General features: G+C 38.3%; 1 protein-coding gene across 4 annotated transcripts in view; it reads left to right on the top strand.

Annotated features, from left to right (window-relative positions):
* The window catches only part of LOC123502590 (huntingtin-like), a 420,122-nt gene that overhangs the window by 188,736 nt on the left and 217,645 nt on the right, over positions 1-13,741 (top strand). For all 4 annotated transcript variants that reach the window (XM_045251746.1, XM_045251745.1, XM_045251744.1 and 1 more), the window contains exon 21: positions 7,777-7,892. In XM_045251746.1, the coding sequence (XP_045107681.1) occupies positions 7,777-7,892 (116 nt within the window). The remainder of the gene's footprint in view (positions 1-7,776; positions 7,893-13,741) is intronic.

The raw sequence follows: 13,741 nt of genomic DNA on the forward strand, positions 1-13,741 counted from the left end.
GTGGAAGTGGTCAACGCAAGGAATATTCATGATTTTAAGAAAAAGCTGGACATTAATAGATATGGAGACGGGACAACACGAGCATAGCTCTTTTCCCGTATGTTACAATTAGGTAAATACAATTAGGTAAATACACACACACACAGTTATTGCTATTGAGGGGCGACCAGAGCGAGTGAACGAGTGTACAGAGTGAACGTAGCCTGGTGGCGTGTACATGGGAGTGATCGGAGGTGGAAGAACCTCCACACTCCAAACGACAGAGCGGAAACCCACAATGGCCAGCCATAGCAGCCACCAACGCATCCAACCACACACGTAACTACCAGGCCTGGCCCCCAGTGACCACACACCCACATGTTCCCAGGAAAAGTAAGGAAAAATGGATAGACCGGTAAGGAATAAATTACCAAATTCAAAATATGTTGATGAGGCCCAGGAGCAAAGCCAAAAGTGGCCAGTCAAAGCATGAGTCCAGCTTCAACAGGGCAACATTGCAAGGTAGATTGGTGATGTTGGAGAAGAGATTTGAGGAGTTAGTGAAGGAATTAAAAGTTCAGAGGAGTGAGGAGGAGCAGGATAGAGAATTCCAAGGCTTTGAAGGAAAGAGTTAAGAGACTGGAGGAAAATGAAAACGATTGGTGGATGAGAATGCACACTTGAAGGTGGAGGTTGAAAAATACAAGAGACGGTTGGAGGAGAAAATGGAGAGAGTAGTAAAGGAGAAAGATGACTTTAAGGAAATGATTAGTGAGCAGAATGAAAGGTTTGAAAGGGAATGGGAACTGAAGAAAACACAATGGACTGAGTCGAGGAAGCAGAGATGGTTGGATTACAAGAAATAATTAAAGATCAGTTGAAGGAAGACAAAAAGAAAGGTCCAAGGAACTGGTTAATGTAATGAAGAATAAGGAAACATTGATAAGGAAATAGCAGAAAAGAAGAAGAGTGTGTTAATATTTGGGATGAAAGAACAAAATATAACATATAAGCCTAAGAGAATTAAGGAAGAATTAAAAAAAGGTAAGAGATCTGTTCAAAAATCTAAATGATGATGAAAAAAGACCTACAAGAAGAAGTGGAAGAGATCCATAGACTGGGTCCGTATAAGGAGGGAGTGAACAGACCGATTAAAGTAGTACTGAAGTCACAACAATCTGCGGAGGATATCCTATATAGAACATCAAAGTTAAGAGAGATAGAAGGTTGTAAAGAGGTGTTTGTGAGAAAGAATAGAAATGAGGAAGAGAGGAGAAGATATAAGGAATTGGTGGAAGAGGCGAGAAGGAAAAATGATGAGCGGTCTGAGGAGGAAAAGAAAAGTTTTTGGAGAGTTATAGGAGAGAGTCAGAAAGTGGTATGTGGAAAGAAGGAATACGGAGGAACCCCTAGAGGAGCAGTGGGTGGACCGTAATGTATACTAATATAGATGGGATACTGTCAAGTAGATTGGAATTGCAAGACTATATGATGGTGGAGAAGCCTGATATAGTGTGTTTGACTGAGACAAAATTGCATGAAAAACAAAGATAAATTTGGATAATAAATATAATATATGGAGAAAGGATAGAGAGTAAAGGTGGAGGAGGAGTTATGATTATGACGAAGAAATAAATAAATGTGGATAAGGTTTGGTATGGGAAGAACAACGCAGAAGTGATAAGCATAAGGATAAAAAGTGATGGAAAAGAATTAATAATCATGGTGACCTATGTACCTCCTAAAACAAATTCTTGGACATTAAGGAATACGACAATATGATCAAGGATACTTTACAGAGTTTGGAAAGTGTATTATCTGGAAAAAGAAAGGTGATACTAGTAGGAGATTTTAATTGTAAGGAGGTGGATTGGGAAAATCTAGTAAGTGGTGTTGGAGAGGAAGCATGGGAGAGAGATTTCTTAATCTAATGATGGAAAATATGATGGAACAGAGGGTGAAGGAAAATACTAGATATAGAGGAGATGATGAACCGGCTAGACTGGATTTGGTGTTAACAAGAGAAGTGTACCTATGTGGAGATATACAATACAAGTGTCCTTTGGGAAAGAGTGATCATGTGGTTATGGAAATGCAGATAGCAACAACACAGCGAAGGAAGGACGAGACATACAGGAGTGGTAGATTGAATTATAGAAAGATGGACACAGAAAGTTTGAAAAATTATTTCAGAAAATTAGATTGGGAGGAGATGTTACAAATCAGAGAAGTGCAAAAGAAATATGAGATTTTTATGAAATATTATAAAGAAGGAGTTATGAAATTTGTACCAAAGTATAAACCGAGAGAGGAAGGAAGAAAGGATTGGTTTAATGCAACTTGTGTTAAGGCTAAGGAAAAGAGAGATGTGGCTTGGAAAAGATGGAAAAGAGCAGGAATATACTAAATAAGGAGAATTATAGAGTGGCAAGAAATGAGTATGTGAGGGTAAGGAGGAGGAAGAAAGAAAATTTGAAAAAGATATTGTAGACAAGAGTAAGGAACATCCAAAATTGTTTTACAGGTTCATAAATGGTAAACTTAAAAGAGAGAGTCCATTGAAAGATTAAAAGGAGAGCAAGGGATAGTAGATGACCCTAAGAATATAGCGGAATTGCTAAATAATAGGTTTCAGCAAGTATTTACTAAAGAAACAATGTTTGTAAAGCCTCAGAATGTACAAGGAAATGTGCACATGGATGACATTAAGATACCTAAAAGGAGTTATATAAAATGTTGGAGGAACTTAAAGATGATAAAGCGATGGGACCAGATGAAGTTTCAGGAAAATTATTGAAGGAGTGTAGAGAAGAATTGATTGATCCATTATATGATATTATAAGGTGCTCATTAGAAACAGGGAAGTACCAGTAGAGTGGAAGAGAGCTGAAGTGGTGCCCATTTATAAGGGAGGCAGTAAGGAAGAGCCTCTTAACTATAGACCTGTGTCTCTAACAAGTGTGGTCGGTAAGATTTGTGAGAGGGTGATAAAGAAATATTGGATACGGTTCCTGGAGGATCATAAGTTATTATCGGATCATCAATTTGGCTTCAGGAAAGGGAGGTCATGTGTAACAAATCTACTGAGCTTTTATTCAAGAGTGGTTGACAAAATACAAGAGAGAGAGGGATGGATGGACTGTGTATATTTGGATTTAAAGAAAGCTTTTGACAAGGTACCTCACATGAGACTGTTATGGAAATTAGAGATTTATGGAGGACTGAAAGGAAAAGTGTTAAAGTGGATGGAAAACTACTTGAGATGGAGGAGATGAGAACGGTAATAAGGGATGCAAAGTCGGACTGGTTGGTGGTGGAGAGTGGAGTCCCACAAGGCTCAGTGCTGGCACCAATACTTTTCCTTGTATATATTAATGACATGCCAGAGGAGTAAACAGTTATATTAATTTGTTTGCGGATGATGCGAAGTTGTGTAGGTGTGTGAAGAGTGAAGAAGATTGTGAAATTTTACAGGCAGACCTGGATAAGATTTGGGAGTGGAGCAAGAGGTGGCAAATGGAATTTAATCTGAGCAAAAGTCATGTGATGGAGATGGGAAGAGTGGAAGACGGCCAAGAGGGTCATATAAGATGGGTGAAGAAGTAGTGTTGAAAAAGGTGGAAAAGGAAAAGGATTTGGGAGTGATAATACAAGACCATGGGCAGTTTGAGGCTCATATTGATAAGATGTTTGGAGAAACGTATAATTTGATAAAAATATTGGATTAGCCTTCCATTATATGGATAAAGATATGATGAAGAAATTAATTAGTATGGTAATTAGACCAAGATTGGAATATGCTGGAGTGGTTTGGTCCCCTTATAAAAAGAAGCATATAAGGAAGTTGGAGAGATTGCAGAGAATGGCAACAAAAATGGTTCCGGAATTGGCAGAAATGACCTATGAGGAGAGATTAAAAGAAATGAATTTGCTTACCTTGGAACAAAGAAGAGAAAGAGGAGATTTAATACAGGTTTATAAACTGTTGAATGGACTGGATGAAGTGGATAATGAGCAAATGATGTTGAGAGAGGAAAACTTAAATAGAACTACAAGATCGCATAGTAAAAAGATAGCCAAGGAATATGCTTGAAGGATGTGAAGAAATATAGTTTCCCACAAAGATGTGTGGAGGTGTGGAATGGTTTGAGTGAGGAGGTGGTGTCAGCAAGGAGTGTGCATAGTTTTAAAGGAAAGTTGGATGTGTGTAGATATGGAGACGGGGCCACACAGTATGATACCCAGGCCCTGTAAAATTACAACTAGGTGAATACACACACACACACACACACACACACACACACACACACACACCACTTTGGTTAATTCCCTTAGACTTTTTGTGATGAAGGTTCGGAAGGAGCCATCAGCAGCGTTACGGCAATCTGCCGTTTTATGACTGAACTGGATACTCTTAGTATGTTGAAGTGAGATAATGATGCTGTGAAGTAATTGTTACTCATCTTGTCCACTTTATACCTCTCTCTCAAAATAATCTTTCGTAATAGTATTATTATGAGAGTTATGTGATGTATAGTTGTCATGATGAAGGTAGTGAGAAAAACAACTGTGTTTGAAAAGATTATAGCAGTCTTATGATATAGACAGAGGGTGTCTTTGCATGGCAATGAGGCGAGGGTCTAGGAGGGGGTGATAACACAAGTGACGGAGGGGAGATGAGGATTCAAGGTCAAGCTGTCAGCCACAACTGTCTGCAATTATGCATTGGTTTCTTTTTGTCTTGTTTTCTTGAAGTTTCTGATTCTAATTCTCATCAAATTTTTGCCTGTAAGGACGTCATTATTTCTGAAAAATTTGAGAGCTAAATGGCGCATGATCCCTCTTGACGCCTGGCCACGTACTGAGTCACTGAGTGAGAGAGAGACAAAGGTTGAAATTTATCAAGAGAGAAAAATATTCATGTAAGATTTCTACATAGACACAAACATTAAGTGATACATCATTTTTTAGGGTGTGAGTCATGCTATGATGCAACCACATGAGACATTTAAAAATGGCTTCCTGATGGAAAGGATATTTAATTATCAAAAAAATTAACTACACCATGTGGTAAATTAGGGACTGAAGGTTTTGGAGAGAGAATAATCCCAAAATAAATCTGAGTTGAACTGCCTGCCTGTTTTTTTTTTTGGTGGGGTGGTAGAATTTGTATAAGTCTGATATTCCTGTTTGTTGGACCAACCTTTTTCCCTATTTGTCCGAGTTAACGAGGGTCAACATTACAACTAGGCAAAGACAACTCGGTAAATACGCGCACACACCCTGGCAGTAGTGGAGAGTGAACATGGAACAGCTGATCTGTAAACAAACCATCAACCACTGACCGTACATAGAAATGTTATGTACAGAAATAGTGCTATTAATTTGTGGAAGATCCTGTCTTCTATCAGTAAATAAAGGATTCTAAAGAGGTAAACATACATAAAAGTGCAGTCATGGCTTTTGCCTTAAATGACAGCGTGGAAATGCAGGGATCACCTTTTCAGGGATTTAATGAAGATATGAACAAAAAACTGTAAGTAAAAATGCAGATTAGAAAAATTAACCTTATGGAGAGTAGTCTTCTTCTACCGGCCATGCCATCTACACTTGTATTGTCTTCCGTTGTTGTTTGTACTGTTTCACCACAGCAGTATATCACAATTTGGAGGCAGAAAACAAAACTAGCCTCCTCTCTCCCTGTAATACATCACCAGGCTGTTTTGCTTGGAGTTGTCAGAATCCCATCAGGAGCAACTGTTCATATGCGCTTTTTGGGCGATTGCGCAGTCTGTTTAACTAATTGTATTTACCTAGTTGTATATTACAGGGTTTGAGCTGGTTTCATAGTGGCCCATCTCCATATATATATTTATCCAACTTTACCTAAAATTTGTGCACACTTTCTGCTGCTACAGTCTCTTTGCTTAATCTGTTCCAAATATCCACCGTCCTGTGTGAAAAACTAAACTTTTTCATGTTTCTCGAATACTAACTTTTCTTGATCTTCTTGGAGTGTCCTCTTGTTCTCCTACCTCCATCCTCCGTGAGTGATACCAGGTCTTGTCTATCTATCTTTTCCATATGGTTTACTAACTTACACATTGTTATTAGATCTTCTCTTTCCCATCTTTCATTCAAAGATGACAGTTCCATTTCCTTCAGTCTTTCTTCATAGGGAAGATCCTTTATTTCTGACACCATCATTGTAGTGATCCTTTGGATTCTTAATATTTTTTTGATGATCCCTGTGTGTATGTGTGTGTATTTACCTAGTTGTATTTACCTAGTTGTAGTTTTACAGGGCCTGGGCTTTATGCTCGTGTGGTCCCGTCTCCATATCTACACTTATCCAATTTTTCTTTAAAACTATGTACACTCTTTGCTGATACCACTTCCTCACTCAAACTGTTCCAAGTCTCAACACATCTTTATGGAAACTAAATTTTTAATATCTCTCAGACATCGTCCCTTCCTTAGTTTCTTACTATGCGATCTTGTGCTTCTAAAGTCATATTCTTCTCTCAGGATCAGTTTCTCATTATCCACTTCATCCATTCTGTTAATCAATTTATAAATTTGTATCAGATCCCCTCTCTCTTCTCTGCTCCAAGGTTGGTAGATCCATTGCCTTTAGTCTCTCCTCATATGCCATCCCTTTAAATTCTGGAACCATTCTTGTAGCCATTTTCTGTAGTCTCTCTAATTTTCTTATGTGTTTCTTTTTATGGGGAGTCCACACAACTCCTGCATATTCCAATCTAGGTCTTATTTTAGTACTTATCAATTTCTTCATCATTTCCTTGTCCATATAGTGAAATGCTACTCCAATATTCCTTAGCAAATTATACGTCTCTCTGAAAATTCTATCAATATGGCTAACCGGTTGATTATTTTCTTCCATTGTCACTCCCAAGTCCTTTTCCTTTTTTACTTTTTCTAGTTCTACTCCATCTCCCATCTTATAGATTCCCACTGGTCGTCTTTCACTTTTTCCCATTTCCATGACATGGCTTTTGTCCACATTGAATTCCATCTCCCATTTTTTGCTCCATTTCCAGATCTTGTTTAAGTCTTCCTGTAGTATTTCACAATCCTCTTTTTGTTTAATGACTCTGCACAGTTTCGCATCGTCCAGAAAACAGATTTATGTAGCTGTTCACTCCCTCTGGCATGTCATTTATATATACGAGAAAAAGTATTGGTGCCAATACTGACCCCTGTGGCACTCCGCTGTCTATTGTTCTCCACTTGGACTTCATATCTTTAACTATCGTCCTTATTTCTCTCCCCCTTAAGTAATTCTTTATCCATCTCAATGTGCTTCCTTTTAAGCCACCCTTCTCCTCTAACTTCCATAGTAATCTTTCATGTGGCACTTTATCAAAAGCCTTTTTTAGATCTAAATAAATACAGTCAACCCATCCCTCTCTCTCTTGTACATTATCAACTATTCTAGAGTAGAAAGTCAATAAATTTGTCACACATGACCGACCTTTTCTAAAACCAAATTGGTTATTTGATAATATTTTGTTGTCTTCAAGAAACTCGATCCATTGCTTCTTTATTACTTTTTCACACATCTTGCATATTACACTAGTTAGTGATACCGGCCTGTAATTTAAAGGTTCTTCCTTCCTTCCGCTCTTATATATGGGAACCACCTCAGCTCTTTTCCACTCCATTGGCACTGTTCCATTTTCTATTGAGCATTTTATGATGTTGTATATGTGTGTATGTATGTATGTGTGTCTGTGTATGAAGAGCACTTTCTAACACTTGTTCTCTGTTTGGAAGATTCTGAGGAGAAAGACCGGCGACCAGGCAGGTCAGGCTCGGTGGGTTCCTTCACCCATCTGCCAGAATACATCAAGATGTATGATGTCCTTAAAAATGCCCACACCAATTATAAAGTGAGTGAGTTCATTGCTACTATTGCCATCATTCTTATTCACAACACTCATCAATTTCAATACTAATACCTTAGCTAACCTGTTGACTGTGATACATTATGTAATGAACAGCGTGTAACTGCAACTTACATCATATGGTGTGAAGGCTATTTTTAGACTTGGCAGCCTATATATTTCTCCAGTATGTCTTAAAATGATGTTTGGCAACTTGGGTGAATCCATACTTGATACCTTATTACAAATTTGTGTATGTATCTTACCATTACAGTAGAGGAAACTTTTACTTTACCGTAGACTACATAAGATTTGTGTAAGATAATGTATCAATATAAATGAATTATCATAAGTTATAAATTTGTTGCCATATTATGTTTTGAACTTTATCTAGACTTCATCAATCCCATCACAACTATATGTCCATGACTCACTCATCACCACAACAACTAACTATTAGCTCACTGGAACAGTAGTCACTCACCTCTCATTGCTCACCACCTTCAAGTGACAAACTTAGCAACTTCACTACACCACAACTTCTCAACCGATTTCAGGTTTAGTCCCAGGATGATTTCATTTATGATAAGAAGAATCATATTCTTCTGCTTTTGATGCTAAGTAGCTACCTATCTCTGACAGTTTGCTCTTTATAGGGATATCTCCTTCTAGGAGTGGGGATACACCTGTCAAAACAGAAATTTTGACTGTAGTAAGGAACATAAAAGACTGTATGGAATTGCAGAAAGATATTAACAAGATCTGGAGGTGGAGCCAAGAGTGGAAATTAGAATTTAGTACAAGGAAATGCCATGTAATGGAAATGGGTAAAAGTAATAAAAGACCTACATGGTAATACAAAATGGGAGAAGATATTATAATGAAAAGGAGTGAAGAAAAGACCTGGGAGTGATTATACAAGACACCCTGACTCCAGAAAGACACATGAATGGGTTATTTGCATCAACATACAGGACAGGGTAAGCATTTCACTACATTGACAAGAATAGGATGAAAAGACCATAACCACTATGATAAGACCCAGACTAAAATATGCAGAAGTGGTGTGGTTACCATACTAGTGGAAAGACATCAAGGGAATAGAAAGAATCTAAAGCACCACTACAAAGATGGTGTCAGAAATAAAGGATCTTTCCTATGAAGAAAGACTAAATGAAATGGAACTACCATCTTTGAAGGACATATGGGAAAGAGGAGATCTAACAACAAGATATAAGTTACTAAATCATATGGAAAAGATAGATGGCTAAGACTTGGTATCACTGATAGAGAATGGAGGTAGCCAAACAAGAGGACATTCCAAAAAGATCATGAAAAGTCAGCGTTTGAGAAACATTAAACAATTTTGTTTTCCAAATAGGACTGTGAATATTTTGAATAGATTGAGTAAATAGATTGTAGCAGCAGGAAGTGTGCACAAATTTAAGGAAAAGTTGGATAAATGTAGATATGGAGACAGGCCACACACACACACACACACACACACACACACACACACACACACACACACACACACACACACACACACACACCGCTCCATGGAGAGCGGACGTGCCTCCTGCTCAGAGTGGCATCTAACTAACACTCCACACGCTAAGCAATGTGCTTGAGTGAGAATCGTTATTGGTATTGAGGGGCAACCAGAGCGAGTGAACGAGTGTACAGAGTGAATGTAGCCTGGTGGCGTGTACATGGGAGTGATCGGAGGTGTGAGAACCTCCACACTCCAAACGACAGAGCGGGAACCACACAAAGGCCAGCCATAGCAGCCGCCAACGCATCCCACCACACACACGTAGCTACCAGGCCTGGCCCCCAGTGACCACACACCCACATGCTCCCAGGAAGAGTAAAAAAATGGATAGACCGGTAAGAAATAAATTACCAAATTCAAAATATGTCGATGAGGCCCAGGGAGCAAAGCCGAAAGTGGCCAGTCAAAGCATGAGTCCATCTTCAACAGGGGCAACAATGCAAGGTAGATTGGTAATGTTGGAGAAGAGATTTGAGGAGTTGGTGAAGGAATTAAAAGTTCAGAGGAGTGAGGAGGAGCAGGATAGAGAATTCGCAAGGCTTTGAAGGAAAGAGTTAAGAGACTGGAGGAAAATGAAAACGATTGGTGGATGAGAATGCACACTTGAGAGTGGAGGTTGAAAAATACAAGAGACGGTTGGAGGAGAAAATGGAGAGAGTAGTAAAGGAGAAAGATGACTTTAAGGAAATGATTAGTGAGCAGAATGAAAGGTTTGAAAGGAATGGGAACTGAAGAAAACACAATGGACTGAGTCGAGGAAGCAGAGATGGTTGGATTACAAGAAATAATTAAAGATCAGTTGAAGGAAGACAAAAAGAAAGGTCCAAGGAACTGGTTAATGTAATGAAGAATAAGGAAACATTGATAAGGGAAATAGCAGAAAAGAAGAAGAGTGTGTTAATATTTGGGATGAAAGAACAAAATATAACATATAAGCCTAAGAGAATTAAGGAAGAATTAAAACGGTAAGAGATCTGTTCAAAAATCTAAATGATGATGAAAAAAGACCTACAAGAAGAAGTGGAAGAGATCCATAGACTGGGTCCGTATAAGGAGGGAGTGAGCAGACCGATTAAAGTAGTACTGAAGTCACAACAATCTGGAGGATATCCTATATAGAACATCAAAGTTAAGAGAGATAGAAGGTTGTAAAGAGGTGTTTGTGAGAAAGAATAGAAATGAGGAAGAGAGGAGAAGATATAAGGAATTGGTGGAAGAGGCGAGAAGGAAAAATGATGAGCGGTCTGAGGAGGAAAGAGAAAAGTTTTTGGAGAGTTATAGAGAGAGAGTCAGAAAGTGGTATGTGGAAAGAAGGAATGCGGAGGAACCCCTAGAGGGAGCAGTGGGTGGACCGTAATGTATACTAATATAGATGGGATACTGTCAAGTAGATTGGAATTGCAAGACTATATGATGGTGGAGAAGCCTGATATAGTGTGTTTGACTGAGACAAAATTGCATGAAAAACAAAGATAAATTTGGATAATAAATATAATATATGGAGAAAGGATAGAGAGTAAAGGTGGAGGAGGAGTTATGATTATGACGAAGAAATAAATAAATGTGGATAAGGTTTGGTATGGGAAGAACAACGCAGAAGTGATAAGCATAAGGATAAAAAGTGATGGAAAAGAATTAATAATCATGGTGACCTATGTACCTCCTAAAACAAATTCTTGGACATTAAGGAATACGACAATATGATCAAGGATACTTTACAGAGTTTGGAAAGTGTATTATCTGGAAAAAGAAAGGTGATACTAGTAGGAGATTTTAATTGTAAGGAGGTGGATTGGGAAAATCTAGTAAGTGGTGTTGGAGAGGAAGCATGGGAGAGAGATTTCTTAATCTAATGATGGAAAATATGATGGAACAGAGGGTGAAGGAAAATACTAGATATAGAGGAGATGATGAACCGGCTAGACTGGATTTGGTGTTAACAAGAGAAGTGTACCTATGTGGAGATATACAATACAAATGTCCTTTGGGAAAGAGTGATCATGTGGTTATGGAAATGCAGATAGCAACAACACAGCGAAGGAAGGACGAGACATACAGGAGTGGTAGATTGAATTATAGAAAGATGGACACAGAAAGTTTGAAAAATTATTTCAGAAAATTAGATTGGGAGATGTTACAAATCAGAGAAGTGCAAAAGAAATATGAGATTTTTATGAAATATTATAAAGAAGGAGTTATGAAATTTGTACCAAAGTATAAACCGAGAGAGGAAGGAAGAAAGGATTGGTTTAATGCAACTTGTGTTAAGGCTAAGGAAAAGAGAGATGTGGCTTGGAAAAGATGGAAAAGAGCAGGAATATACTAAATAAGGAGAATTATAGAGTGGCGAGAAATGAGTATGTGAGGGTAAGGAGGAGGAAGAAAGAAAATTTGAAAAGATATTGTAGACAAGAGTAAGGAACATCCAAAATTGTTTTACAGGTTCATAAATGGTAAACTTAAAAGAGAGAGTCCATTGAAAGATTAAAAGGAGAGCAAGGGATAGTAGATGACCCTAAGAATATAGCGGAATTGCTAAATAATAGGTTTCAGCAAGTATTTACTGAAGAAACAATGTTTGTAAAGCCTCAGAATGTACAAGGAAATGTGCACATGGATGACATTAAGATACCTAAAAGGAGTTATATAAAATGTTGGAGGAACTTAAAGATGATAAAGCGATGGGACCAGATGAAGTTTCAGGAAAATTATTGAAGGAGTGTAGAGAAGAATTGATTGATCCATTATATGATATTATAAGGTGTTCATTAGAAACAGGGAAGTACCAGTAGAGTGGAAGAGAGCTGAAGTGGTGCCCATTTATAAGGGAGGCAGTAAGGAAGAGCCTCTTAACTATAGACCTGTGTCTCTAACAAGTGTGGTCGGTAAGATTTGTGAGAGGGTGATAAAGAAATATTGGATACGGTTCCTGGAGGATCATAAGTTATTATCGGATCATCAATTTGGCTTTAGGAAAGGGAGGTCATGTGTAACAAATCTACTGAGCTTTTATTCAAGAGTGGTTGACAAAATACAAGAGAGAGAGGGATGGATGGACTGTGTATATTTGGATTTAAAGAAAGCTTTTGACAAGGTACCTCACATGAGACTGTTATGGAAATTAGAGATTTATGGAGGACTGAAAGGAAAAGTGTTAAAGTGGATGGAAAACTACTTGAGATGGAGGGAGATGAGAACGGTAATAAGGGATGCAAAGTCGGACTGGTTGGTGGTGGAGAGTGGAGTCCCACAAGGCTCAGTGCTGGCACCAATACTTTTCCTTGTATATATTAATGACATGCCAGAGGGAGTAAACAGTTATATTAATTTGTTTGCGGATGATGCGAAGTTGTGTAGGTGTGTGAAGAGTGAAGAAGATTGTGAAATTTTACAGGCAGATCTGGATAAGATTTGGGAGTGGAGCAAGAGGTGGCAAATGGAATTTAATCTGAGCAAAAGTCATGTGATGGAGATGGGAAGAGTGGAAGACGGCCAAGAGGGTCATATAAGATGGGTGAAGAAGTAGTGTTGAAAAAGGTGGAAAAGGAAAAGGATTTGGGAGTGATAATACAAGACCATGGGCAGTTTGAGGCTCATATTGATAAGATGTTTGGAGAAACGTATAATTTGATAAAAATATTGGATTAGCCTTCCATTATATGGATAAAGATATGATGAAGAAATTAATTAGTACGGTAATTAGACCAAGATTGGAATATGCTGGAGTGGTTTGGTCCCCTTATAAAAAGAAGCATATAAGGAAGTTGGAGAGATTGCAGAGAATGGCAACAAAAATGGTTCCGGAATTGGCAGAAATGACCTATGAGGAGAGATTAAAAGAAATGAATTTGCTTACCTTGGAACAAAGAAGAGAAAGAGGAGATTTAATACAGGTTTATAAACTGTTGAACGGACTGGATGAAGTGGATAATGAGCAAATGATGTTGAGAGAGGAAAACTTAAATAGAACTACAAGATCGCATAGTAAAAAGATAGCCAAGGGAATATGCTTGAAGGATGTGAAGAAATATAGTTTCCCACAAAGATGTGTGGAGGTGTGGAATGGTTTGAGTGAGGAGGTGGTGTCAGCGAGGAGTGTGCATAGTTTTAAAGGAAAGTTGGATGTGTGTAGATATGGAGACGGGCCACACGAGTATGATACCCAGGCCCTGTAAAATTACAACTAGGTGAATAGGTGAATACACACACATATGAGGAAGACTAAAGGCTATGGATCTACCAACCCTGGAACAAAGAAGGAGAGAGGAGACCTGATACAAGTCTATAAATTGATCAACGG

Source organism: Portunus trituberculatus, chromosome 12, assembly GCF_017591435.1.
Source record: "Portunus trituberculatus isolate SZX2019 chromosome 12, ASM1759143v1, whole genome shotgun sequence".
Taxonomy (NCBI): Eukaryota; Metazoa; Arthropoda; class Malacostraca; order Decapoda; family Portunidae; genus Portunus; species Portunus trituberculatus.